Raw genomic sequence first — 25,799 nt, forward strand, 5'->3', positions numbered from 1 at the left:
ACTTTCATTTTAATTGAAAAAAAAAATACAAAAATCCTCAGTATAGGTTGTTATGATGTCATATTTTAACATAAACTATATTTTTGTTCCAGACCGTTGTGGAGAAAAATAAGCGCCAACAGACTAGAAATACAACCTCCACACAGATGACTAAAATTGGCCTCTATGTGTCAAACATGACTGACAAGCTAATAGAACCAAGAACATATCTTACAGCAGAAGAATATCATAAACAAAGACTTGATGCAGTAAGTTCTTATCCATTTATCTGTAAAGCAACACATTATAGATATGACGGGATAAGTGTTCAAAGAATGTGTTTAAAGATGAATGGCAAAAATGCCTGTTAATCTTTAAACTTTATTTTTATGATTGCCAGTGGGGTAGGGAGAAAGCATGTATCCGCTAATTTACACTGTTATCAGCATTGTATTTTAACAACATTGAGATCATCATTAGTTACTGCACATCTTGAGAAATTTGATCTGCAGACTTTGTGGTTTCTCTCTCAGAATGAGTGACATCCCAACTGCTATGTATAGAAGTTTGTCTAAACATGTTTTCATTTCCTCATAGCTTTCTCATAAAGTTTCTTTAGTTAGGCAAATTGTATGCATAAGTATACATGACTCCACAAGTTGATCCATGGAGGCACCATGGCCTAATAAGATGGAGCACTGGACTGGAACTTTGGAAATCTGGGTTCAGTTCCTGGCTCTGCTACTGAGCTATTTCCTTGTTCTGGGCCTCCATTTCCCCACTGACTTTTTTTTATTTTGTAATGATGAAAAGTGTTATATATGAGCTAGGCAGTATTGTGATTTTGATCAATGAGAGTGGTGAGCACCTTGCGGAACTGGGCCCTGAATACATGACTGCCCCCTTAGGCCTGCAGTTTGTTTTAGTATGGTCTTTAACAGCCCTTCCAGAAATTATTAAAGGATGTGCAAATGGAATTATGCAGCTAATTTTAGTTGCATTTTCCAGTTTTCCCTTGGAAGGTAGGCATTTTTGAAGATTTCTTCCATAATATTACAAGCCAGTTTTGGTGTTTGTGAAAGCACATGTAACTCCATTTAATCAATGGTGTTATGTCTGTTTATGCTAGGTCTGAATTTTTGGCCCCATAATTTATTATATTGTTAAAACTTGCAAGCTGGCATATACAATGCTGTATCTTGCTCTTTGTTAATATAATTGAAATTCTGTGGAAAGCTGGTTATCTGAACTTCTCTAGAACATGTATCTCTACTGGATGTACTTACTTATCATCTTGTTAATAAATATTTGAATTCTGCATATCTATATCCTCTCATCCAAGTGTATTTACTAGAGAGAAAAAATTCTAGTCTTTGTTTCTGTTTTCTGATAAACGCCATACAATCAACCCTTTAAAAACAAACAAAAAGATCAGCATTGTACCTGAAAAACTCTTACAATTTATCTACTCTACCATAAATTTAGTTTATTCATTGAGGGGAAGCTGAACTGGGTGAGCAGTCCTGTGGAGTTACATGATGTAGTGGAATCTGCTGAGAGTCTCCTTAGGATTCATGTTCTTCTCAGTCCAGTTGCAGGTCCCCTTGTGCTGCAAGTTCTTGTTGTCTATCTGCAAGCTAGCTATCACATTTAGAGCCAAACTCCATGTCCCTAATCCCTTCCCCAAGCTGACTGCATGTTTCCTTAGGTGCACAGGTGCCAGCTTCAATTTGCCGGTTTTTGTCTCCTCGGGTCTACTGAAGGGTCTCCTTAGACCAGGGATCGGCAATCTTTGGCACGCGGCCCATCAGGGAAATCTGCTGGCGGGCCGGGATGGTTTGTTTACCTGCAGTGGCCACAGGTTCGGCCGATCGCAGCTCCCACTGGCCGCGGTTTGCCGTTCCATGCCAATGGGGGCTGCAGGAAGCAGCATGGGCTGAGGGATGTGCTGGCCGCCGCTTCCCGCAGCCCCCATTGGCCTGGAACAGCGAACCGCGGCCAGTGGGAGCTGCAATCGGCTGAACCTGTGGCCACTGCAGGTAAACAAACCGTCCCGGCCCGCCTGCGGATTTCCCTGATGGGCCACGTGCCAAAGATTGCCGATCCCTGCCTTAGACTGATATTTGCACCAAGAACTTCTTTACTTTCGGAGATCTTCAGCAGCAAACTCTATCCTCTACTGTCTGTCCCCATCTGTCATGGCAAATCTGTTTACCCAAACTGATGGTGGTGTTAGCATTGTGAGATTCTTTTGCATGTATTAAGGAAATAAATTAACAAATGCAAAGAGAATTTTAAAAGGTTATGTATCAACAACCAGGACTGCTCTCTTACTTTAATACCCTGAACATAACCTGGGTAGTCTCACTTTAACCACTAGTTCACAAACAAAATATAGTTGATTTTCCATTAAATTTCCACTTTCTCTCAAAGTGTAAAAGGCCAATTTCTCAAGTATATTTACCTAAGTTGTACCCATTGCACATGCTATTGCACATTTTTATCTATTATTATTTGTATTACTGTAGCACCTAGGAGCCATAGTCGTGGATCAGGATCCCATTGTGCTACGCACTGTACAAACACAGAACAAAAAGTCCCTGCCTCAGAGCTTACAATCTATGTATAAGACAACAGAGCGATACAGACAAATGGGGGAGTACAAGGAAACAATGAGACAGTATTGGTCAATATAGTAGGCAGTGGTTTCAGCAATTTCTAACAAATTTCTCTTCTACTTAAAACAAAATTTCTCGCATTGTACTTTAAATGGATAATTATTCATCTGTTTTATACTCTATTTAGGTAATAGTATTACAGAAATATTTCCGACGATGGCATGCCATAAATGTTGTACAGAAACTAAGAGAAGAAAAAAGGTTGCGGTTAGAATGGGAGGCACAAGAAGAGTTAAGGAAAAAAAGAGAGAAGGAAGAAAGATTGAGAAGGGAGCATGAGCGAAGATTGAATCCTAAAACAAAGGAAGACTTTGAACTACTTTACCATGCTTTAGAATGTAAGTTTTTCTTAGAGGCGTTCTCAAATTGTCTCAGGCCTCAAATGTAGGTTTTGTTAAAAACAAACTTTTACAGAGCCCTGATGTCAGTGGAAATGTTTCCATTACTTTTTTCAGTTTGCAATGGAAGTACTTTAAAAATGAAGTACTTTAAAAAGTAAATTACTATCTAGCAGCCAAATATTTTCTGTTTCATATTAGGAAGTAATCAGGTTACCAAATACAGCTGGTAATTGTGCTATCTGATGGATTTACTGTTGTCTTCATCCATTTGTATTGCTAACTCCAGTTTAGGGTGACTAGATGGGATGAAGAAAATATTGGGACACTTGGAGGGGAGGGGAAGAGGCGGCGGGAGTAAAAAAAGAAAACGGAGGCCCGCCGGAGCAAAAAAAAAAAACAGGAGTGCAAAATATTGGGACAAATTGCGTCCCGACCAAACATCGGTCGGGACGCGGGACAAACGACTAAATATCGGGACAGTCCCGATTTTATCAGGACGTCTGGTCACCCTACTCCAGTTGGAGGAACTGGAATGTTTGTTTGTTTGTTTGTAATGCAATAAGGTTAACATAACTGTGATGCACTTAAATAGCTGAAAATAAATCCATACAAAATGCAGATTTAATGTCCATAGTTCAGAATTAACTGCCAGTATGTGATATTTTAGCCAAAACTCAAAAGACAAATATACATTTCCTTAATCCCCTCTCATCCTCTGATGTCCTTTTAATCTTATTTTTCCTCACCTCTCCTCTTTTATTTCCCTCTGATGATTTACTGAACTTGTTCTTAGTATCCTGCACGTGAGTCTTCTGAGTCTTATCCCCCACTGAAATGAATCATATCTTCTAGTATAGACAAGACCTTTATAACTTTCCCTTGCAATAACATGAAGTAGGTGCTGCAGAGAGATACCTGCTATAACAGCAATAGGAGAATGACCTGAACATACAGATATTACACGGAGAATATCAGTGCATACCTTTCTGAAGAAGAACAATATCTAAAAACTGGCCTTGTGCAAATGTTGTCATATAATGAAACTACCGGAATTCCTCTAAAATGTCTCACATTGAATAAGACTCTTGTGGTCCGTTGGTAGCCTCTGATAACATTACTTCTGTGGCTCAAGTGGTGATGGGGACAGCATTGTCTAGTGATCTGAACTCAAAATAGGGAGCTAAAAACTCTTGAGTTCTACTTGCATCTGTTCCACTGATTCTGCCACACTTTAAGAGTCTGAAAGGATAAACTGCAGTTCAAGTGCCAAGTAGTATTGATGTTATTGGCCACAATTTTCAAAAATGAGTAGTGATTGTGGGTGTTTTGGGGCAGCCAATATGAAAGACCTTCAAGTGGCCTGATTTTCAGAGTGTGAGTGTGCAGCACTTTCTTAAACCAGGCTTCTGAAAGATGTGTGACAGGTTAGGTACCCAAAAATTGAGGACTCAAAAATCACAAGTCATTTTGAAAAGCTTGGCCATTTATTGTTAGTGCTTATGTCTGGAATCTGGAGCTCCATAGCATTTATTTTAAAACCTGTTTCATAATTAGCAATGTGACCCAGTCCACTTGGTTTTCTTTTAAGAGGCTTATTTGAGATAGAACCAACAAAGATCAGAGTTGAAATGAATCTTTCTATTTTTAGATTTGAAACTTGTGGTTATATAAGTGTTTCTTTTGTTTAGTTAAAATACCATCTGCTTCACAAATAAAATCCTTAGCTGTGCAAGTTGAGGAATGTAATATCTAGGTAACACAAGAAGTTTGTGCCAGTACAAACAATGTAAAAGAAAATTTCATTACTTGAAATGTCTTTAACATCATATGTTGGAAAGAAATCAGTCATTATATAAATTATTGACCGTTTGCTTTTGTTGTTTGTTTGTTGACTAGTTGCTTCTCTATACAGTGACCTGCAGTCATTCGCCTCATTATAACAGAGCTTACTGATTCTAGGAACAACTTTTTTTTCTACCTGCAGCTAGAAGTACTTTCACATTCTTACAGTGTCAACAGACTATACAAGCTAAATCACTGTGACCGTAATAGAATGAGATTACTGTCCTCTAAAGATCTTTGAAGGGTATTGCTAGTGATCACAACAAGGGTGGTTTGTTACAGGGTCAGCCAGAACTGGCTAGAATTGTTGTCAGTTTTGGGGTTTTTTTTAGCCTGAATAGTAAACAAGCTCTATTTTATATAATATATATAATATTTTAGTAAGGCGATTTTATTATTAAAATGTAAAATGGGCACATGGGAATAGTAAAAGACTGGAGATTCCTCAATATCTGTAAAGCAGTTACACTACAAGGTGAATTTTTAAGCTAGTTGCCTATTCCCAGTGAATCAATAGGTGAATCTAGACAATTCCAGTAACTGTATCTAAACACCTTTTAGTCTCTTAAACACAACCTTGCTTACTATATTTATTAGTTTTGTCTTTTAAATTGCTGCCTCCTTGTGGTATATGAAGCTTTGGGCTATGCAATGCTATTATTGACTAAAATGGCTGCTCTTAGAAGTATCTTGGGATACTGTGAACTTGTCAGGCAGCCTAGCATTAAAACCATAGCAAAAGGAGCCTTAAGGAAATGAGTTGAAGTATTCTAAAATGGAAAAAGCATAAGGTACTGGAGATAAGAAGTGAATAAATCTTTTCTTTGTGCAGCTTTTTCCTGGGATAGGGTATTATGTTAGGTTTTCTCCCCCCCCCCTCCCCCCCCCGCCCCAAGTATGCATTATATACTGTTTTCTTGACATGTATGCTTTGTTGTGTAACTGTTTTGGAATAGGTTTCATGTATGCAGAGAATTCTTAACTTTGCAACAACAACAAAAAATCTTACAAAGAAAATTCCAGATTGATTATATAATACATAAAGAAAAGTCACTATCTCATTTTAAAACATTTTGATATTGTTAGGAACAGAAAGAAGTTTATAAGTGTGTGTGTGTGTGTGTGTGTATCAGCATTTATACACTGTGGTAATGGGCAGTACAAAACAAGCCAAGATAGATGTGCATGTGCATATTACACCTAGCACGGGACATACAAGGCAATAAGAAGAGGTTCTATAAATATATTAGGAGCAACAAAAAGGCAAAGGAAAGTGTAGGCCCACTACTTAGCAGGAAAGGAGAGCTAATAATGGATAACATCAAGAAGTTTGAGGTTATTAATGCCTATTTTGCTTCAGCCTTCACTAAAAAGGTTAACTATGACCACATATTTAACACAATTAATATTGACAACAAGGGGGAAGAACGCAAGCCAGAATAGGGAAAGAACAGGTTAAAGAATATTTAGGGCCTGATGAAATTCATCCTAAGCTACTTTAAGGAACTATCTGAAGCAGTCTTGGAACCAATTAGCAATTATCTTTGAGAACTCATGGAGAACGGTTGAGGTCCCAGAGAAGAGGAGAAGGGCAAACTTAGTATCTGTGTTTAAAAAGGGGAACAAAAAGGATCCAGGGAATGTACATCAGCCTGCCTAACTTCAATATCGGGAAAGATACTGGAACAAATTATTAAACAATCAATTTGTAAGGACCTAGAGGATAATAGGATTATAAGCAATAGCCAGCCTGCATTTGTCAAGAACAAATCATGCCAAAGCAACCTAATTTCCTTATTTGACAGGGTTACTGGCCTAGTGGATGCAGGGAAACTATAAACATGATATATCTTGATTTTAGTAAGGCTTTTGGCACAGACACACATGACATTCTCATAAGCAAACTAGGGAAATATGGTCTAGATGAAATTTCTATAAGATGAGTGCATAGCTGGTTGAAAGACTAATCAAAGAGTAGTTATCAATGGTTCACTGTCGAACTGCATACAAGTGTCTAGTGGGGTCTTGCAGGAGTCTGAACTAGGTCCAATACTATTTAGTATTTTCAGTAATTGCTTAAATACTGCAGTGGAGTGAACACTTATAAAATTTGCCCATGACACCCAGCTGGGAGGGGTTGCAGGTACTTTGGAGAACAGGGATAGAATTCAACTCAACCTTGAAAAATTAGAGAAGTGGTCTGAAATCAACAAGATGAAATTCAGTAAATACAGGTGCAAAGTACTTCACTTAGGAAAGAAAACTCAAATGCACAACTGCAAAATTGGGAATAATTGGATAGGTGATAGTACTGCTGAAAAGGATCTGGGAGTTACAGTGGATTACAAATGGAATGTGAATTAACAATGTGATGTAGTTGCCTAAAAAGGCTAATATTCTGGGGTATATTAACAGCTGTGTTGTGTGAAAGACAGAAGAGGTAATTGTCCCACTCTACTTGGCACTGGTGAGGCTGGAGCTGGAGTGTTGTGTCCAGTTCTGGGTGCCACACTAGTTATAATGTGGACAAATTGGAGAGAGTTCATAGAAAACCAACAAAAATGATAAAACCTTTAGAAAACCTGACCTATGAGAAAAGGTTAAAAAACAAACAAACCCTGAGCGTCTTTAATCTTGAGAGAAGAAGACTTGAGGGGGGGAATCTGATAACAGTCTTCATATATGTTAAAGGCTGTTATAAAGAGATCAAGGATCAATTGTTTTCCATGTCCACTGGGTGTAGGACAAGAAGTAATGGGCTTAATCTGCATCAGGGAAGATTTAGGTTAGATATTAGGAAACACTTTATAATTATAAGGATAATTAAGCACTGGAATAGGCTTCCAAGGGAGATTGAGGAATCCCCATCATTAGAGGTTTTTAAGAAGAGGTTGGACAAACAGCTGTCAGGGTTGATCTAACCTTACTTGGTCCTGCCTCAGTGCAAAGAGCTGGACTAGATGCCCTCTCAAGGTCCCATCTAGCCCAATATTTCTATGATCTCTCTCTCTCTCTCTCTCTCTATATATAGAATGTAATAGTTGTTTAAACAAGTTAGTACAGTTGCCTCGCTTGTATATTCAAGTGCTGCAGTTGCTCTAACGTTTTGCTGCCTGGGTTTCCACTGTTTGGTTCTAGGAGTCAGAAGGCCAGATTCTCAGCTGTGCGATATGATTTACATGCTATCATTGCTTTTATCTCATGATTTTGGTGCACAATATCTATGTTCAGGGATCAAACTATTGGGGGGAGGAAGGAAGGAGGAGGAAGTATTGGTATTTTACCTAGGTTTGCCCACAAATGGAACTCTGCCCACTATACAGTATATTCTGTAAATGTTCAAAACAGGATCATGAGTCCTCAGCTGAGCTCCATTGGTGGACTCCTTGGGCTTGGCTTCCTCCCAAAAGGATTCAAATAAATGCATGGACTCTGCTGGACTGTCTGGGCTTGACTCCACCTCAGTGGGTATTTGATGTCCCTAGGTTCCTTAGGCTTGACTTCTTAATTGGACAGAAATGGTAGGACTCTAAGCATCAACACTAATGGTGCCAAAATGAGATATCACTTCTAGTAACTTGGGCAGATGTTCATAATATACGTTTTTTGATTTCTTATATGCTTTGATCAGCAATGAAACAGTTAATATTGGTTTTTAAACTGTCATTGGACATCTGCCTTAATACCTCATTGAAATGAACTGGAATTGTTCACACTTTTCAGAACTATTGTTTCAGGCTCTCTGCAAACTCAGGGAGAATTTGTTTTTTTCAGTTACACTTGATTCATGTTTTGAAGATTTTCTTCACAACTGTAAGGCCTGGGGATCTTTTCTTAATAAAATTTTAGATTGTGGAGCACAAGGTGGCAGCTCTGGAGAGATGAATGTACATAGCATATCTATATCATAATTTGATCCATCTCTGTGCTGTTTAATTTGCATGAAAAATGTGCATAACTAACTTTAAAATGTACAAGTCATTTGTTAGGAAACTGAAAGTTTGGCATTAAACATTGAAAAATAAATACATATTAACAGAATGTGAAAGCAAAAATGTCCAGCTGGTACACTTTTAGAAGTTTTAAAATCTATATTTTGTTAATGACTATAGTATGGAGGCAGGAGGAGATTGAGCGCATTAACAACACTCTCACTGGAGCAGAAAGAAAGGCAGCCCTCTGTGCACTTCTAGAACAAGAGACACAGCTGATTGCTTCCATTGGGAGACACAAACTAAATGCAGATGAAGAGAACCAGCAAAAAGCAATACTGTTCTTTTTGGATAAGGTCAGTGAAGTAATTGCAGTCTGAACATGAATGTACCCAAAGTTCAAAAACCTAATATCATTTACAAACTAGCAGACAAAAGTAAACCACTGTAATTAGCTTGACCAGTTATGCATAGTGCAGACATTCACATGTTTGTCAGAGAATAGAATTGCCTCATTAGTTACAGTTTTTAAGTCTTTATTCATGTTGGTACAATTTAATGAACACTTCATTTTCCCCAAGCACAGAGTTCAAGCTGCCACTTACTTCATAACTTATCAAGTTATTTGAAGAGATATGAGAACAATGCATCATGTAACCTACCATCTGTGCTTCACTCTAGGCACAGCAAGATATAAGTATATTATAATAATGACATTAACTCTGAGTTGATGAATTTTGCCTTATAAGAATATTCTGCATAAAGGACCTAATTCTGCTCTTAGACATCAGTGATACTAAGTCAGGCCCTAACAGAATGCATATAATTTTAGATCTGACACAGTGTGTCAAGATAATGTGTGCTATTTTAGTTTTTGCACAGTACAATATAAGTTATTATCATGTAGGGACCCATACATGAAAAGTAGTTACTTTAAATGCACTACCTTTTTTTGAAACTTTAAATAACTCTGCCAATTAATTTCTCTCTCCAAAATACCCAGTGTCACTAATCAAAACTAATGAATAAGCGCTTGATCCTGCCCTCTGATATACTGTATGAGCTACTGTGTATCTTGAAAAATCAGTTACTGCATTTTGTCAAAACATGCTTTAGGTGCCTCTAAAATTTCATTTTGTTTGTTGGGTAGGGGGGTTTGTGTGTGTGTGTAAGCATAAGACAAAGAACAAAGGTTGCCAGGTGTCCGGTTTTCGACCAAAAAGTCCAGTCAAAAGGGGACCTGTACAGTGTCCAGTCAGGTGTAGGGACACCAAAAGTCCAGTTACTGCAGGTGTGCATGCAGGGGGCGGGGGGGGGGGGTAGGCGCAGGATCATCAACCTGTGCCAGCCCCTGCTCAGAGAGGGCCACCTCCTACCTGCCTCTCATGGGCAGGCAGGCTCCAGGTCAGGGGCTGCAGCTCCCATCCCAGCCCCAGAGCAGAGGGAGCCCAGATGGGGGAGGGAGGTGGAGAGGATCGAGTGATGAGGAAGTGGGGGCGGAGGAGAGGAGCAAGCAGGGGGTGGGGGCTGGGGGAATTGGTGGAGAAGGGGCAGGGCCTCAAGAGAAGAGGTGAAGCAGGTGGCAGGGCCTCGGGGGGAAGAGGTGGGGCAGGGGAAGGTTCTGGCACTCCTGCTGTAGTGCCCTGTTTTCAGAAAATAGAAAGTTGACAACCCTACAAAGAACTGGCCAAACCAATTTAAATGAAATGTTTGGTGGGGGGGGGAGCAAATAAAATTTATTTGGAGTGGGGCACTGAATGGCAAATTTCAGCATCAAGCAAATTAAAATGACAAAATTATAAATTCCTCAAAAACAAGGTTGATAGTGGAATTCGAAACTCCAAAGTGACCTATACACTTTTTTTCAAAAATGACTATTGGATGCATTTAACAATCAGCAAATGTATTATATAGCGATGTCTCCTTTTTCTCTTCACTTAAGTTCCCATCATGTTGGTTAACTAAATAAAAAACAAATGTCCTTCATATAAGATACTTGGTTCAGAGCTGTTCACAGTATCTGTAAGACTTCTTGTAGTAAAAATAAAGAAACAAATCAACAGAGCCAGACGTGTACCCAGAAGCCTCCTGCTACAAGACAGGCCCAAAAAAGAAACCAACAGAACTCCACTGGCCATCACCTACAGTCCTCAGCTTAAACCTGCATCATCAGTGATCTACAATGCATCATCAGTGATCTACAACCCATCCTGGACAATGATCCCTCACTTTCACAGACCTTGGGAGGCAGGCCAATCCTCGCCCACAGACAACCTGCCAACCTTAAGCATATTCTCACCAGCAACCACGCACCGCACCATAACAACTCTAACTCAGGAACCAACCCATGCAACAAACCTCGATGCCAACTCTGCCCACATATCTACACCAGCAACACCATCACAGGACCTAACCAGATCAGCTACAACATCACCGGCTCATTCACCTGCAGGTCCACCAATGTTATATATGCCATCATGTGCCAGCAATGCCCCTCTGCTATGTACATTGGCCAAACTGGACAGTCACTATGCAAGAGGATAAATGGACACAAGTCAGATATCCGGAATGGCAATATACAAAAACCTGTAGGAGAACACTTCAACCTCCCTGGCCACAGAATAGCAGATGTTAAGGTAGCCATCTTACAGCAAAAAAACTTCAGGACCAGACTCCAAAGAGAAACTGCTGAGCTCCAGTTCATTTGCAAATTTGACACCATCAGATCAGGATTAAACAAAGACTGTGAATGGCTATCCAACTACAGAAGCAGTTTCTCCTCCCTTGGTGTTCACACCTCAACTGCTAGCAGAGCACCTCACCCTCCCTGATTGAACTAACCTCGTTATCTCCATACTGATTTATACCTGCCTCTGGAAATTTCCATTACTTGCGTCTGATGAAGTGGGCATTCACCCACGAAAGCTTATGCTCCAATACTTCTGTTAGTCTTAAAGGTGCCACACGACCCTCTGTTGCTTTTTACAGATTCAGACTAACACGGCTACCCCTCTGATACTTAATAACTCTTTGTAACCACAGATTACCTAAGAGTTTTGGCTCAGGAGAAGAATGACTTGTTAGCTGCTCTTTGCTCTCAACATTTTATTCTGCAGGAACCAGACATAGTAGTGATTCCCAAGGCAGCACAGGCTGCAGCTGCCAGACATTCCTGCCTCTTAGTTGGAAGGAAGGATTTACTTGTGGTTCAATGCACAGGACAGAAAGTCAGGAGAGCTTGGTTGACATCTTGGCCTCATTGAACTCAGTGTCAAAACTCTCACTGACTTCAGTGGGGGCAGGATTTCATCCCTGGATTTTATTACAGTCTGACTTTAGGAAGGTAACTTAACCGTTCTGTCTCTCAGTTTTCTCATTTGTAAAATGGGGATGATACTTACCTAACAGAGATGACATAAAGATATGTTAATGTTAAGGCTCAGCATGAAGCTCTTAGAAATCTTCATTACTGAGAGATGTAGTAATATTCTGTTCCTTTCTACAAATGGATCAGAAAAGCTTAAACAGCTGTGAAGGACGGAGAAGTACTAAGGTAGTAGTGTGACAACCATAATACTGCATGAAGTTGGCAGACACTCTTCAGTGTTTTTCTGATCCAATTTGGGGCAAGTGGAGAAGAGATTCTTTGGGATGACCTCAGCCCTATTATGGGAACAGGAGAGAATGTTTGGGCCAAGTGAAGACCTTTTGAAATTTAGCAGAGGTTACCTAAGAAATGGATGTGGTAAGGAGAGAAAATGTGAAAAGGGAGAGGAGGATTTTTAGTAGAATTTCAACAAATGAAGAGATGAGAGGAAGGAACAAAAAGATATCTAAAATGTGTAATAAACCATACTGCTAGAAGATGTAGACAGGAAAGAGAAAAATAATATGAAAAGTGAGACAGAATCAGAAGAGAGAATCTGAGAGAGAATAGGTGAAAGAAAATAAATGGAAAACCTAAAAAATGATTAAACATTACAAAAAAATTAGTTTGTTGGAAACCTACTTACGGGGAACACTGATACAAGGATATAAAAACGGGGAAAGTACAACGGAGAAATCAAGGAGAGAGAGAGAGAGATGTTGTTAATCTTAATTTTTTTTATACAACATTTGCTGCTAAAGCTTTGGGGTAAATTTTATCTTACAATTGTTTTATGTGGCTACTATTGATACTTTATGTAAATTTACATAATATGGTGTTTGTGGAATCTAACACTATCAGACAGATTTATTTGGCATTTTGTTATATGTAAAGCTTATTGAAAAGCTAAAAGTAAAGAATTTGCTGGGAGACATACAGATTTGTGATCAGCATTGGTCTGCATTATAAAATTCTCCTTGGTTTTGTTGCTTGCATTATCAGAAATAATGTACTTGTACTTTTACTTAACTAGAGGAATTCTTACATTATTTTTTAAGACCAAGCTAACAGTGAGTCCAAGTGCAGTAAATCTAAAGATTTCATTAAATGGTAGATGGGACATTAGATGGGGAAGGGTCTTAGTTACTACAGAGAATTCTTTCCCAGGCATCTGGCTGGTGGATCTCAAAATGTTCAGGGTCTAACTGATCTCCATATTTGGGGTCAGGAAGGAATTTCCTCCACCCAGATAAGATTGGCAGAGACCCTGGGGTTTTTTTTGTTTTCCTTTGCAGCCTGGGGCATAATTCACTTGCTGGTTTGAACTAAAGTAGATGGTGGATTCTCTGTAGCTTGATTTAAATCAAGATTTGAAGAGTTCAGTAAAAGACAGGGCCTTAGTGCCATTTTCTATGACCAACTCTAGATTTTGAGAACCAAATTTTCCAAAGATAGAAGCCTTCTTACATATGAAGAAATGCATGCATAATTGCATGACTGCCATAGGTGCCAACTCCATGGGTGCTCCGGGGCTGGAGCACTCACGGGGAAAAATTAGCGGGTGCTCCGCACCCACCAGCAGCCAAGCTCCCCCTCCTCGCCTCCTTCTCCCCTCCCCAGCATGCCGCATCCCTGCTCCTCCCCCTCCTTTCCAGTGCTTCCTGTCCCCCCACCGCCAGAGGCGGGGCAGAGGGGAAGTTGGCGCCTATAATGGCTGCTTTTACACACTTATGTACTTTGGTTGCACAGACAGCTGTGTGGGCAAAAGGGAAGTCAGGCTCTTAATTATCTGGATGTGAGTCTAGTTGGTGGTTTACTCATGTAACCGCTTGCATTTTTGTGCCTGTGCTTCCATGATCCATGTGTTGATAATGTGGGCCTAGGAATCAGAAAGCCAGATTCTCAGATAGAGTAACTCTGCATACTTTGACTTCAGCAGACATATGCTGATTTACATTAGCTGAAAATCTGGGCCAGAGTTTGTCGTCATCAGTTTTTATCCAGTGTAAGACTTTAGAGGTGGTGAAGACCTAATCTTCCCCTTAAGAAGAAATAGGGTTGCCAACTTTCTAATCGAACAAAACCAAATACCCTTGCTCCACCCCCTGCCCTGCCCATTCCCTGAGGCCCTGCCCCTGTCCCGCCCCTTCTCCAAGGCCCCGGCCCCCGCTCATTCCATTCTCCCACCCTCCCTCCATCACTCACTCTCCCCCACCCTCACTCACTTTCACCAGGCTGGGGCAGGGGGTTGGGATGTGGGAGGGAGTGAGGACTCCAGCTGGGGATGCAGACTCTGTGTTGGGGCCGGGGATGAGGGATTTGGGGTGCAGGAGGGGGCTCCAGGCTGGGGCCAAGGGGTTCAGAGGGTGGGGGGGGCTCAGAGCTGGGGCAAGGGGATAGGGTGCAAGAGGAGGTGCAGGCTCTGGGAGGGAGTTTAGATGTGGGAGGGGGCTCAAGGCTAGGGCAGGGGGTTGGGGTGCAAGAGGGGGTGCGGGCTCTGGGAGGGAGTTTGGGTGCAGGAGGGGGCTCCGGGCTGGGACAGGGGGTTGGGCTGCAGGAAAGGATTCAGGGTGCAGACTCCAGCTGGGCGGCACTTACCTCAGGCGGCCCCCAGAAGTGGACAGCAAGGGGCCAAACTCAAAAGAAATAGTAATATGTAGCGTTAATTTATCCACTTTCAGATGTTACTAGCCTCCTACAAAACAGAAGTATTTCAATATAACTTTCAAATGTTTGAATTTTGGTTGCAGTTTAACATCTTTAACTGAAAACAAAGCATAGCAATAATGTATGAAACAAATACTTCATGCTATTCAATGTCTTTTTTTTTTTTTTTTTGCTGAACGTAGAATTCTGTTGAGTACTCAAGTTAACATTTATGAGCTGACACAAGAGAACTGCTCAGCTGATACTGATTAGATAATATATTTGACCTTTCTCATTATGAACAGCTAATTTGAAATGTTGATGGGAATTAGTAGGTGAGTCTATAACTCTTCAAAATTGGTGTATGCTGTAGGCTCACTCAATATTGCTCTTTTTCAAGATGCAAAAATCAGGATACTTGCTAAGTAAAATCATGGAATTGGTATCAAAAGCATGAGTTTTAACCTTTTCAGTCTCCTCTCTGAGCATTAATACTGCTAAAAAATGAGTGATCTATATTACTTCTGCTTTTTAATGTTAAGTCTATTTAGTGCTCAGACAGTGGCTCTCTAATGAAATATTACACTGCTTCTTCCCCAGCAGAGTTTACAGCCACCTTGGAACGTAGGCTTTCAGTCTAAACCCATTATATTCTCCCCCCTTGCAGACCCCTCTTTTTTTAAGTGTAAGGAGATTGTTCCCAAATATCATCTCGTGTATTTTAGTTTCTACTTGTATGCCCAGGAGCTCCTTAGTTAACTCAGGAGAGCAAAGAAAAAGGCTATTCCTTCAGAGTACCCTGATTTGTGGCAGGGAGTGGGGAGCCGAGATCAGCAAATGCATTTTATTTCCCATTACCTTTTGTTCCTTTCTCCCTCTTCCCCCCAAATGGTTATGTTTCTGGAGCATCTTTATGTGTAATTGAGTTTATGAATAACTTTTTGTTTTAATTTCTATATTGTGAGTCTGTGGCAAAGTCTTCTTTGGTTTTTGATGTTTTAAGTGAAGAATTAGTGAGTTTTCCCCCACTTTTGTTTTATTCTTTGTGGTTATTCTTTTGTTTGGAATGTTTGGGAGTATGAGTTTTCTTCATCGTTATTTCCCTTCTATCAGACACTGACGTAATGAGAGTCAGAATTCCTGCCTTTTGTGTTTTTAGTGTTGGGGTAGATGAAAGGTTTCCTTGTGGGGGAAAATGATGTGGGTCAGGGAGTTGGCAGGTGATTCTCAAGAATGGCAAAGGTTTCCTGGTTTTAGGTTTCTTTAGCAAATAACTTTGACTCACATTGTGAAGAATTCATGTGGCTAGAGTGAAACAGGTAGCATAGGCTCTTCCTGCATGAGTTTTTGAATGGATAATGTTAGGTCTGTTTTGAATAACTTCACTTTACTTCTTGATCGTTGTGTGGAATGTTATCCAAACATTGGTGTGGATCACTGAAATCTGGTTGGCTGATGATGCAGAGGTCCAGTTTGGCATGGCTGGTTCCAGGTAGATATTGAATGCTTCACCTACCTCATGGTGAATGAAAGGGAGGTGCACTGTAACTGTAGAAATGCATGAGATAAACCGGTATCTGCAGTAGGTTATTTGAACATCTGGCCATCTCTTATCTTCTCCTATGGCCATGATGCAAGATAAAAGTTTATGATTCTGCTGGTGTGTGGGCCACATCATGTTTAATAGGGAATTTCATGACTGAGTTCTCTGATTTTGTGTCAACACTGATATTGGTGTCCTCACAGATATTGTTCAGATCAGTCAAAGCACAGGATTTCCTGGAAGAATAATTCCTTGAGTTTATTTAAGGTGTGTATGCTGTAAACTAAGCATAGGCTTTGATTCAGGTTTGAGCCCCAACCCCTCTTCCATCCACACACAAATCGGTCTGACTCGTGCCAGCAAGCATTCAGGCTCCAGCTCCAAGGACCCTGCTAGGGAGGTGGATCAGAGCCCCACTCCTGCTATGACTCGCGTTCAAGCCCTGTCATTTTGCAGTGTGGACACAGGTCAAGCCACAGACCCAAAGGTCTGTGTAGTGCAATATGGACACATTAGCACAACTGTGAAACCCCCGGGTCCAGCAATTGTAAACCCAGGTTTGCAATGCAGTGTGGACGCTCAAACATGGGCTTGGAAACACCGAGTCCCCAAGCACAGGTACCACAGACCTGGGCTGAGTGTGTAGTGTAGACGTTTCTTTAGCGGGTTGAGGAGAGTGCCCACAGAATGGCCATATTGAAAAATGGTTTTACTCCAGGTAGTCATGTTGTTGATGAGATGATCCCTGGACAAGGGCTTAGAATATCCTTGTTTTGCTAATCATACAAAACTGGATGCCTCTTGACCCAGGGACCCTGCAGCTTTAGTTTCTGCTCTGGGGAAATGATTGATATTACCAGCTGGATGCGTCTCCTCCTTAGACTGGGAATACCAGTCTTGCTGTTTTGTAGAAACGCTTGTTCTTTTGTGTCCTCACTTGTTGAGGGAATTCCTTGAGAGGAAGTGACTGAGGTTTAGAATGTTGGCATCACTGTTGATTGTGCTTTTTCTGTGGAAAGCCATGTGTTTGATACGATACAGAAATGCTTCTTTCTTTAATTTCAGAATTTGTACAGGTTACATATTTATGTCACAATAACCAAAGTGTCCTGGTGAAGAGCTCTGTGTAAGCACGAAAGCTTGTCCCTCTCACCAACAGAAGTTGGCTCCAATAAAAGTTATTACTTCACCCACATTGTCTCTATGATAACCTAACAACAGTAATAAATGCGCTTGCGAACATTGGGCTTGATTATTTTAATTCCTTCTTTGTAGGGCTGTCACTTGGGCTTCTCCATCATTTTTGCTTATTCCCAATTCAGTAGCACTGTTAACTACAGTGTTCATATGATACTGCTATGTGGGTTTTTTTACATTTATCTGCCTCTCACGGACTAGGCCTGACTGCATTATAGGCCTGGTACTTGAACCTTGTACTGACATGTAACTGCAGTCGCACCCCATTTGCCATTTAAAGATCACACCATCATATTTGAAGTCTACAGGTGACTGCACTTTTGCTGCAATGGTCTTGGGTGTGAAACTTGCTCCCCTGGGAAATATTTCTCATTTCATCCCTTCCTGCTTCTAAATTTTAATTGTTACAGTGCTTTTAATAGAAACAACGAGGAGTCCTTGTGGCATCTTAGAGACTAATGTATTTTTAGAATGACCTCTCTTGGCCCTCTATTTATTACCTTCCCTTCCAAATCCCTTCTTTCTCTTTTTAAATTGGACTTCCTCATTTGTTGTATGTGTATGTGTTTTAAAAAGGTAATACCTTACAGCAATAAAAAACATAATGTACCCATGAGAGTGCTTCAGGGAGGAGCTATATGACTATTGTATTGTTATTTACTGTTACTCATGGTGTTCATAGTTTTCAGGCTTTGTACTGTTTCTCAACTACCTTTTCTGCGCCCATTCTATGTTGTCTCCCTTTTCTTTTCTTCTCTCTTTTCATGCCTGTGTTCTTGTATTGCTCTCCTCTGATGCTCTGCTTTGCTTTTATGTGCTGGTAGCAGAGTGCAATTACAGTAGTCCTGCTCTCTGAAGCAATTCAGATAACAGGATTATTGCAAATTCCACATTGCTGCCAGCAAACTAAAAGGCAGGAGAGAGCTGGAAAGAAATCAGGAAGTTTTAAATTTCTGCATCAATCTTGAGTACATGAAAATAAGCCTGAAATCAGAGAGCTTGAGATTCATTCTCAAGCACTGGCAATCTTGCTTTTCATACTGATGACATTAATATTTCTTCAGTGAGGAGCTTCATGTTACATTTAGGTGCATCATTTCATTTTTATAGTACCATTTTACAATATCATTAGAAATTCCAAAATGACAGATTATACCAAGATTTTCATACTTTCTAATCCTGCTGTTGTAGATTTGGTGACCTGATTTTAGAGACCTTCTGCACTGTATAAAACTGCTAGATCACTTAAGTATTTTGTAAATTTGTCTCAACTAGCTGTAATCAGCATTTCTTAAAGTGAACCTTGCACTTTAATTCTTCCTGACACAACAAGTCTCAAACTAGGAGAGCCAAAGGTCAAGTTTGTAATGGGGGGGGGGGGAGAGAGGGTGGCCAAAAATTGAATGCATATACCAACTGTCTTGGTGTAATATTAGAGAACTGACTGCTTTTTTTGGCATTGGAATCTAATGATACAGGCTAATGTTTTTAAAGGATTTGTCGTACCATGCATGCATGAGGAAACAAAGTAATAAACCTTCTGTCATGGTAGAGTAAAAATTGCTTGTTTCCAGTTTTGCAGGAGTTTACCAGCTCTAATTCAAAGATTTAGGATTTCATTATAGAGCCTGTCTTGTTTCCTTTCAGATTTCTTAATCAATTTTGGCTCCAGACCATCAGTTCCAGTTAGCAGTACTTCATTTAATTATAGCCCCACACAATACCTCATTTAATTATAGTTCCATACCTAGTGATGATATAGTTAAGAATCGGTCAAATTTGCAATTATAAAGTCCTATTTTCAATTATTTCTGCTTTTTTGTGCTTACATAACTTGAAAATTAAACTGTTTCTTAAAATAAAGCTTTGCAGGCTTTTATTTCCTAATATGCACTAATCACATTTGTTATATGGCCCCTATTGCCATACTATCAGAGTACCTCACAAATGTCATGAATTTATCCTCCTAGCACCCATGTGCAGTAGGCAGTAAGAAGTTTTTACTGCCTTACCCATTTAAAATGGTGTCTAAACACTAATTAAATCGTAGAATCTTGTTCTGCAGATAGGAAAGTATTAATATCCTTATTTAGCAGAGAGAGAAACTGAGTCACAGAGAGGCTAAGTGATTTGCTCAACACTTCACAGCAGTTAGTGGTAGAGCTGGGATTAAAACTCACAGGCTTGTGGCTTTCACTGTGATGATGAATCCCTGAACCACATTCAATTTCATTTTTCCTCATCTTCCTCATGTCATTGTGACTTTTATTGCATGGCATCAAGACTACCCCTCTCCCACACACTGCCCCTCCAATGAGCCAATTGTCCCCCCCCAAAAAAACACATTCATACAAGTAGTATTCCCCCTCTTCCACTGGGCCATGCAAGTCCATAATGTGAGCACACAAAGCATCCCTTACTTCTGCTGCCTGGGTACAACCAGCTCCCGCAGTGGTAGCTGCATTTTCTGGCTGAGGGTACCAGTTCAGCATCCCCTTGCTGTCATATGTCCATTCAGGGGGAAATGGCACACCTCTGGCTTCACAAAGGCTGTGAAGAGCACAGCAAGCCAGAGTAATTTGGACAGCATTGTGACATTCTCCAGGGTACAATCTGGACTGTTGAACAACTGTGTGCCCTTAATTATCTAGCCTAGGGTGCCTTTTACACTGCTTTGCTGTCAGAACATCCACTACTGGCCTGCTTACAGCCTTTAGCATGTAAATTCACTCACAGCTAAACACAAGCACGCTGACCAGTCACTCATGAATTACATACAGGGCGACACCCGCATGTTCTTAGCCCCAGTCTTGACACCAGAAATGTGCATCTTGTACTGCACAGTACCCTCCTGGACAATACAAACTCATGGTAAGTCCATCATTTCAGCAAAGGAAAATGATATCTGCACCAGCCTTGGTATCACAGATGGAGTTTCCCACACACTCTAATCCAAACTTAGTGATTAAGATAAAACAATAAGATAAGTTTAACTACAGAAAGATTTTAAGTGATTACAAGTGATAATGCTTAAAAGTCAGGATTGGTTACTAAAGAAAATAAAAGAGTAATACACAAAGTAATATCTAATTTAACAAGCTAAGTGAATTTAGAAGCAAAGGTTTTGTCTCATCATACACTGGTATAAATTTCACAGTCTGTATCTCCTTTCAGCCTGGGACCACTTCCTCCTTATTTCAGTTATTTGAAAGTCATTGATGTCATGAGCAGAGACATGGGAGGAGGAGAGGTGAGGTGGAGGCCATTGTCTCTCATTCTTATACCCTCTCTCCTTTTTGAGGATTACCCCTCACTGGGGTGCAGACAAACAGGGTCTTATTATGTGAGGTTTGAACGGTCTCTGAGATTAAATGTAAATTTCTTGTTTACATCTTTCCGGTGCTGAAGAATGGCTGCTTAAGCCGATGATTGCCCTGGCTGGGTACTAGTGAGTCTTTGTGTCTGAAAAACTGGTTTGGACCTGCTTGTCTGGCCCTTGGAGCATGTTAACAATGATATATAGTAGAATATTATAACTTCCCATACAATATTGATATGCACATTTTACAAGGACAATAATACTCAGCAGATTATGACTTTTCAAATGATACTTCACAAGACATACTTTGTACAGAATTTATCATAGTCTTGTAAAAGTGGTGACCATAATAGTATATAGACTGTCACAAGCATTAATTGCACTGGCATCCAAATGGGTTTGTAAACACCTCCAATGTGATATTAATGTGCCAAAAGGACATACAACAACCATTCTGCACCTGCAGAGAGTGTAATTAAGCCTTTTTTTCACCAGGACCTCTGAAATTAGGGTACAGTTTCGGAAGCCAAGGCAAAAGAGGTTACACGGGGTCCCCCAAAATAAAAGTGGGAACAGTAACATTGTTTATGTCAATGTCATCTGGTGGCACTAGTATCCCAGTCTGTCCATGAATGATGAAAAAGTCTGGCATTGTGAACTTTTCCTGTACAGACCACACTGACACTCATAAATCTGCCGCTGTGGTCCACTAGTGCTTGCATAACAATGGAGTAGTACCCTTTGTGGTTTATGTACTCATGTGCTCCTTGAGGAGGGTAAACTATGGCCACATGAATCCCATCAATACCACTACCAAAGTTAGCAAACCCCTTTCTTTCAAAGCCAGCAATTACCTCTGGAATATCTTTAATGCCCACCACCTTGGGGTAAACCACACACCTGATTGCCAACCAGTTTGGGGTTGGAAAGTCGATTATCGATAAAGTAGTGGCAAAGATAACTGAAGCAATGGACCTGTAGCAGGCTAGCCAGCTTCCAGACAGTTATAGCAACCTACTCCTGTACTGGCCAGGGTGACCTCATGTGTGTCTCTTTTGGAGGGTGGAGGCAAACTGCTCACAAAGCTCCAGAAATGTAGCTTTCTTCATGCGAAAGTTCTGGTCCCACTGCTGGTCATCCCAGGTCTGCATGACAATGTGGTCTCACCAGTCTGTGCTTGTGGCCCTGCACCAGAAGCAGCAGTCTACGTAGGGGGTATCAGTAGCTTTTCCAATTATACTGAGCAGCATCTGCCAGTGAGAGTCTACAATACCAGGGTTCTCCTCTGCCACCGCCTCCTCCTACAGATCCATCAGGTACCTTTGGTGAGACAGAAAATGCCACTGAAATGTCCACGAGCACCTTGCAGATGCTTTGCCAGTTTCCTGACACAGAAGTAAAAGCACAAGCAAGAGCAGTTCATCAATAGGCGCCTCCTCCACATGGCTGGCTCTGGTAGCTGGCAGAAACAGAACACAAGGATTGCTCGGCAGGTTGTGTTGGCAGGCAGTTCAAACTTCCTATAACATGCAGAGTGGGCAGTGGAGTTCTTCCCCAGTGCACCACCTTCCTAGGGCTAGAGCAGTGACATTGGTAGGTGCAAGGACACCAGGCAGTGTGGGATACAGTTACTTTGACTCAGGTCTGTGCATTGCAGTGTGGATGCCAGAGCCTTAGGTTTCAGCATGGGTCAGAAAATTCTTAACCTACTGTTAAAATGCAATGTAGGTGCTCAAGCCCAAGGTTCCTTGACACAGGTCAGCTGACTCAAGTCCCACTAACCCTAGGCTTACATTGCTGTGTAGACATACCCATACTCTTATTCTCTTGAAATGTGAATGTGGCACTAACACACTTGTATCTAGGAGACAGAGAGCTTGAGGTCCAGCAATAGCAACCCCTATTATAGGGCTTGATCTTCCCCAAATTTATGAATGGAAAGATAAAAAATGCCAAGAACTACTGTTATCAGAATTATAAATGCTTGACTGATTGACTGAGGGAAGATTGACTGTATGTGAGACTGTTCAGAGCTCCAGTTTGAAACTGCAGAAAAACCTGAGAGTCTCTGGATTAAGTTTAGAAGTATGAGCAACAAGGGTGATGTCGTGGTGGGAGTCTGCTATAGACCACCAGACCAGGGGGATGAGGTGGACAAGGCTTTCTTCCGGCAACTAATAGAAGTTACTAGGTCACAGGCCCTGGTTCTTATGGGGGACTTCAATCACCCCGATATCTGCTGGGAGAGCAATACAGTGGTGTACAGACAATCCAGGAAGTTTTTGGAAAGTGTATGGGACAATTTCCTGGTGCAAGTGCTGGAGGAACCAACTAGGGGCAGAGCTCGTCTTGGCCTGCTGCTCACAAACAGGGAAGAATTAGTAGGGGAAGCAAAAGTGGATGGGAACCTGGGAGGCAGTGACCATGAGTTCAGGATCCTGACACAAGGAAGAAAGGAGAGCAGCAAAATACGGACCCTGGACTTCAGAAAAGCAGACTTTGACTCCCTCAGGGAACTGATGGGCAGGATCCTCTGGGAGAATAACCTGACAGGGAAAGGAGTCCAGGAGAGCTGGCTGTATTTTAAAGAATTCTTATTGAGGTTGCAGGAACAAACCATCCCGATGTGTAGAAAGAATAGTAAGTATGGCAGGCGACCAGCTTGGCTTAACAGTGAAATCCTTGTTGATCTTAAACACAAAAAAGAAGCTTACAAGAAGTGGAAGATTGGGGACAAATGACCAGGGAGGAGTATAAAAATATTGCTCAGGAATGCAGGAGTGAAATCAGGAAGGCTAAATCACACTTGGAGTTGCAGCTAGCAAGAGATGTTAAGAGTATTTTGATACAGTCTTCCACAGTAGTCTTGATGGCAAGTTAAAGAAGTATGGGCTGGATGAATGGACTATAAGGTTGATAGAAAGCTGGCTAGATCGTCGGGCTATGATCAGGCAATGCTCAATGACTCCATGTCTAGTAGGCAGCCGGTATCAAGCGGAGTGCCCCAAAGGTCGGTCCTGGGACTGGTTTTGTTCAATATCTTCATTAATGATCTGGAGGATGGCGTGGACTGCACCCTCAGCAAGTTTGCAGATGACACTAAACTGGAGGAGTGGTAGATACGCTGGAGGGTAGGGATAGGATACAGAGGGACCTAGACAAATTAGAGGATTGGGCCAAAAGAAATCTGATGAGGTTCAACAAGGACAAGTGCAGAGTCCTGCACTTAAGACAGAAGAATCCCATGCACTGCTACAGACTAGAGACCGAGTGGCTAGGCAGCAGTTCTGCAGAAAAGGACCTAAGGGTTACAGTGGACGAGAAGCTGGATATGAGTCAACAGTGTGCCCTTGTTGCCAAGAAGGCTAATGGCATTTTGGGCTGTATTTAAATAGGGACGTTGCAAGCAGATCGAGGGATGTGTTTTTCTATTTGGCATTGGTGAGGCCTCATCTGGAGTACTGTGTTCAGTTTTGGGCCCCACACTACAAGAAGGATGTGGAAAAATTGAAAAGAGTCCAGTGGAGGGCAACAAAAATGATTAGGGGGCTGGAGCACATGACTTATGAGGAGAGGCTGAGGGAACTGGGATTGTTTAGTCTGCAGAAGAGAAGAATATGGGGGGATTTGATAGCTGCTTTCAACTACCTGAAAGGGGGTTCCAAAGAGGATGGATCTAGACTGTTCTCAGTGGTAGCAGATGATAGAGCAAGGAGTAATGGTCTCAAGGTGCAGTGGGGGAGGTTTAGGTTGGATATTAGGAAAACCTTTTTCACTAGGAGGGTGGTGAAGCACTGGAATGGGTTACCTAGGGAGGTGGTGGAATCTCCTTCTTTAGAGGTTTTTAAGGTCAGGTTTGACAAAGCCCTGGCTGGAATGATTTAGTTGGGGATTGGTCCTGCTTTGAGCAGGGGGTTGGACTAGATGACCTCCTGAGGTCCCTTCCAACCCTGATATTCTATGATTCTATGGTTGCTTGGACCTAATATATATGCAAACTGGCCATTTTTACAACCCAGTGATAATATTTCATCTTAAATAACATCTCCCAGAAAATATTCCACAGCACAATAGGTTTTAAGGGCTTAAGCCTGCAGTCCTTACAGGCAGTTCTCCCATTAACTTTAGTGGCAGTTTTGCCTGATTAATGACTGCAGGATCAGATCTTGAGCGTGTATTCCAGTACCACTTTCCGTAAGTTTATTTTAAACTAACAGAGCATTTCTCTGTGGGGGAATGTCCTTTATTTTTAGAGTAGCAGCCGTGTTAGTCTGTATCCGCAAAAATAACAGGAGTACTTGTGGCACCTTAGAGACTAACAAATTTATTAGAGCATAAGCTTTCGTGGGCTACAACCCACTTCTTCGGATGCATATAGATCCTTTATTTTTAGTATGTTGTAAGTCTGAATTATTATGGCCTGCTTTTTTTTACAAGTCATATAATATTGAAACTTTACTCTAGGGTACAATATATATTGTGGAAATAATGATGGCAGAAAGAGTCTTCTGTATTAGATAAGTGTTAAAGCTGAGTCCTTGTTTATTAAGGTAAGACTTTTTGTAACACAATGTACTTTTTTGGCTGTTGATCAAATTAAAATAACTGATTGATACAAATTGTTTCTGAAGTGTGCAGAGCCAAAGAGATGGAAAGCATATGATGGAAAAATAACTGAAATGGATACACAGTTTACACTACGTGCCAGAGAATTGCTTGAGATCTACCACAGCATTAGTATGAAAGACCTCCCAAAAGATGAGAGGCTGGATGTGCTGTTAACACTCAAACATACAGTGAAGGTACGTTTTGGTCTTCCCCTTAAGTTTAGCTTTTGGTTATACTTTCCATACCTAGAGCCATAGTCATTTAATTGGTGCTGACACATCAGCAAAAATTCTGTTGGCAAACAGTTGTGAGGATGTGGTGGCATGAACGAAAGCCTAGTGTGCTAA

At 41.0% G+C, this 25,799-nt stretch overlaps 1 protein-coding gene across 1 annotated transcript in view; it reads left to right on the plus strand.

Annotated features, from left to right (window-relative positions):
- IQUB (IQ motif and ubiquitin domain containing) overlaps nt 1-25,799 on the plus strand; it is a 51,027-nt gene that overhangs the window by 4,331 nt on the left and 20,897 nt on the right. The window contains exons 5-8 of the mRNA XM_065423349.1: nt 93-248; nt 2,785-2,995; nt 8,953-9,128; nt 25,476-25,646. Coding sequence (XP_065279421.1) covers nt 93-248; nt 2,785-2,995; nt 8,953-9,128; nt 25,476-25,646 — 714 coding nt within the window. The remainder of the gene's footprint in view (nt 1-92; nt 249-2,784; nt 2,996-8,952; nt 9,129-25,475; nt 25,647-25,799) is intronic.

The sequence above is a fragment of the Emys orbicularis genome, chromosome 1 (genome assembly GCF_028017835.1).
Source record: "Emys orbicularis isolate rEmyOrb1 chromosome 1, rEmyOrb1.hap1, whole genome shotgun sequence".
Lineage (NCBI taxonomy): Eukaryota > Metazoa > Chordata > Testudines > Emydidae > Emys > Emys orbicularis.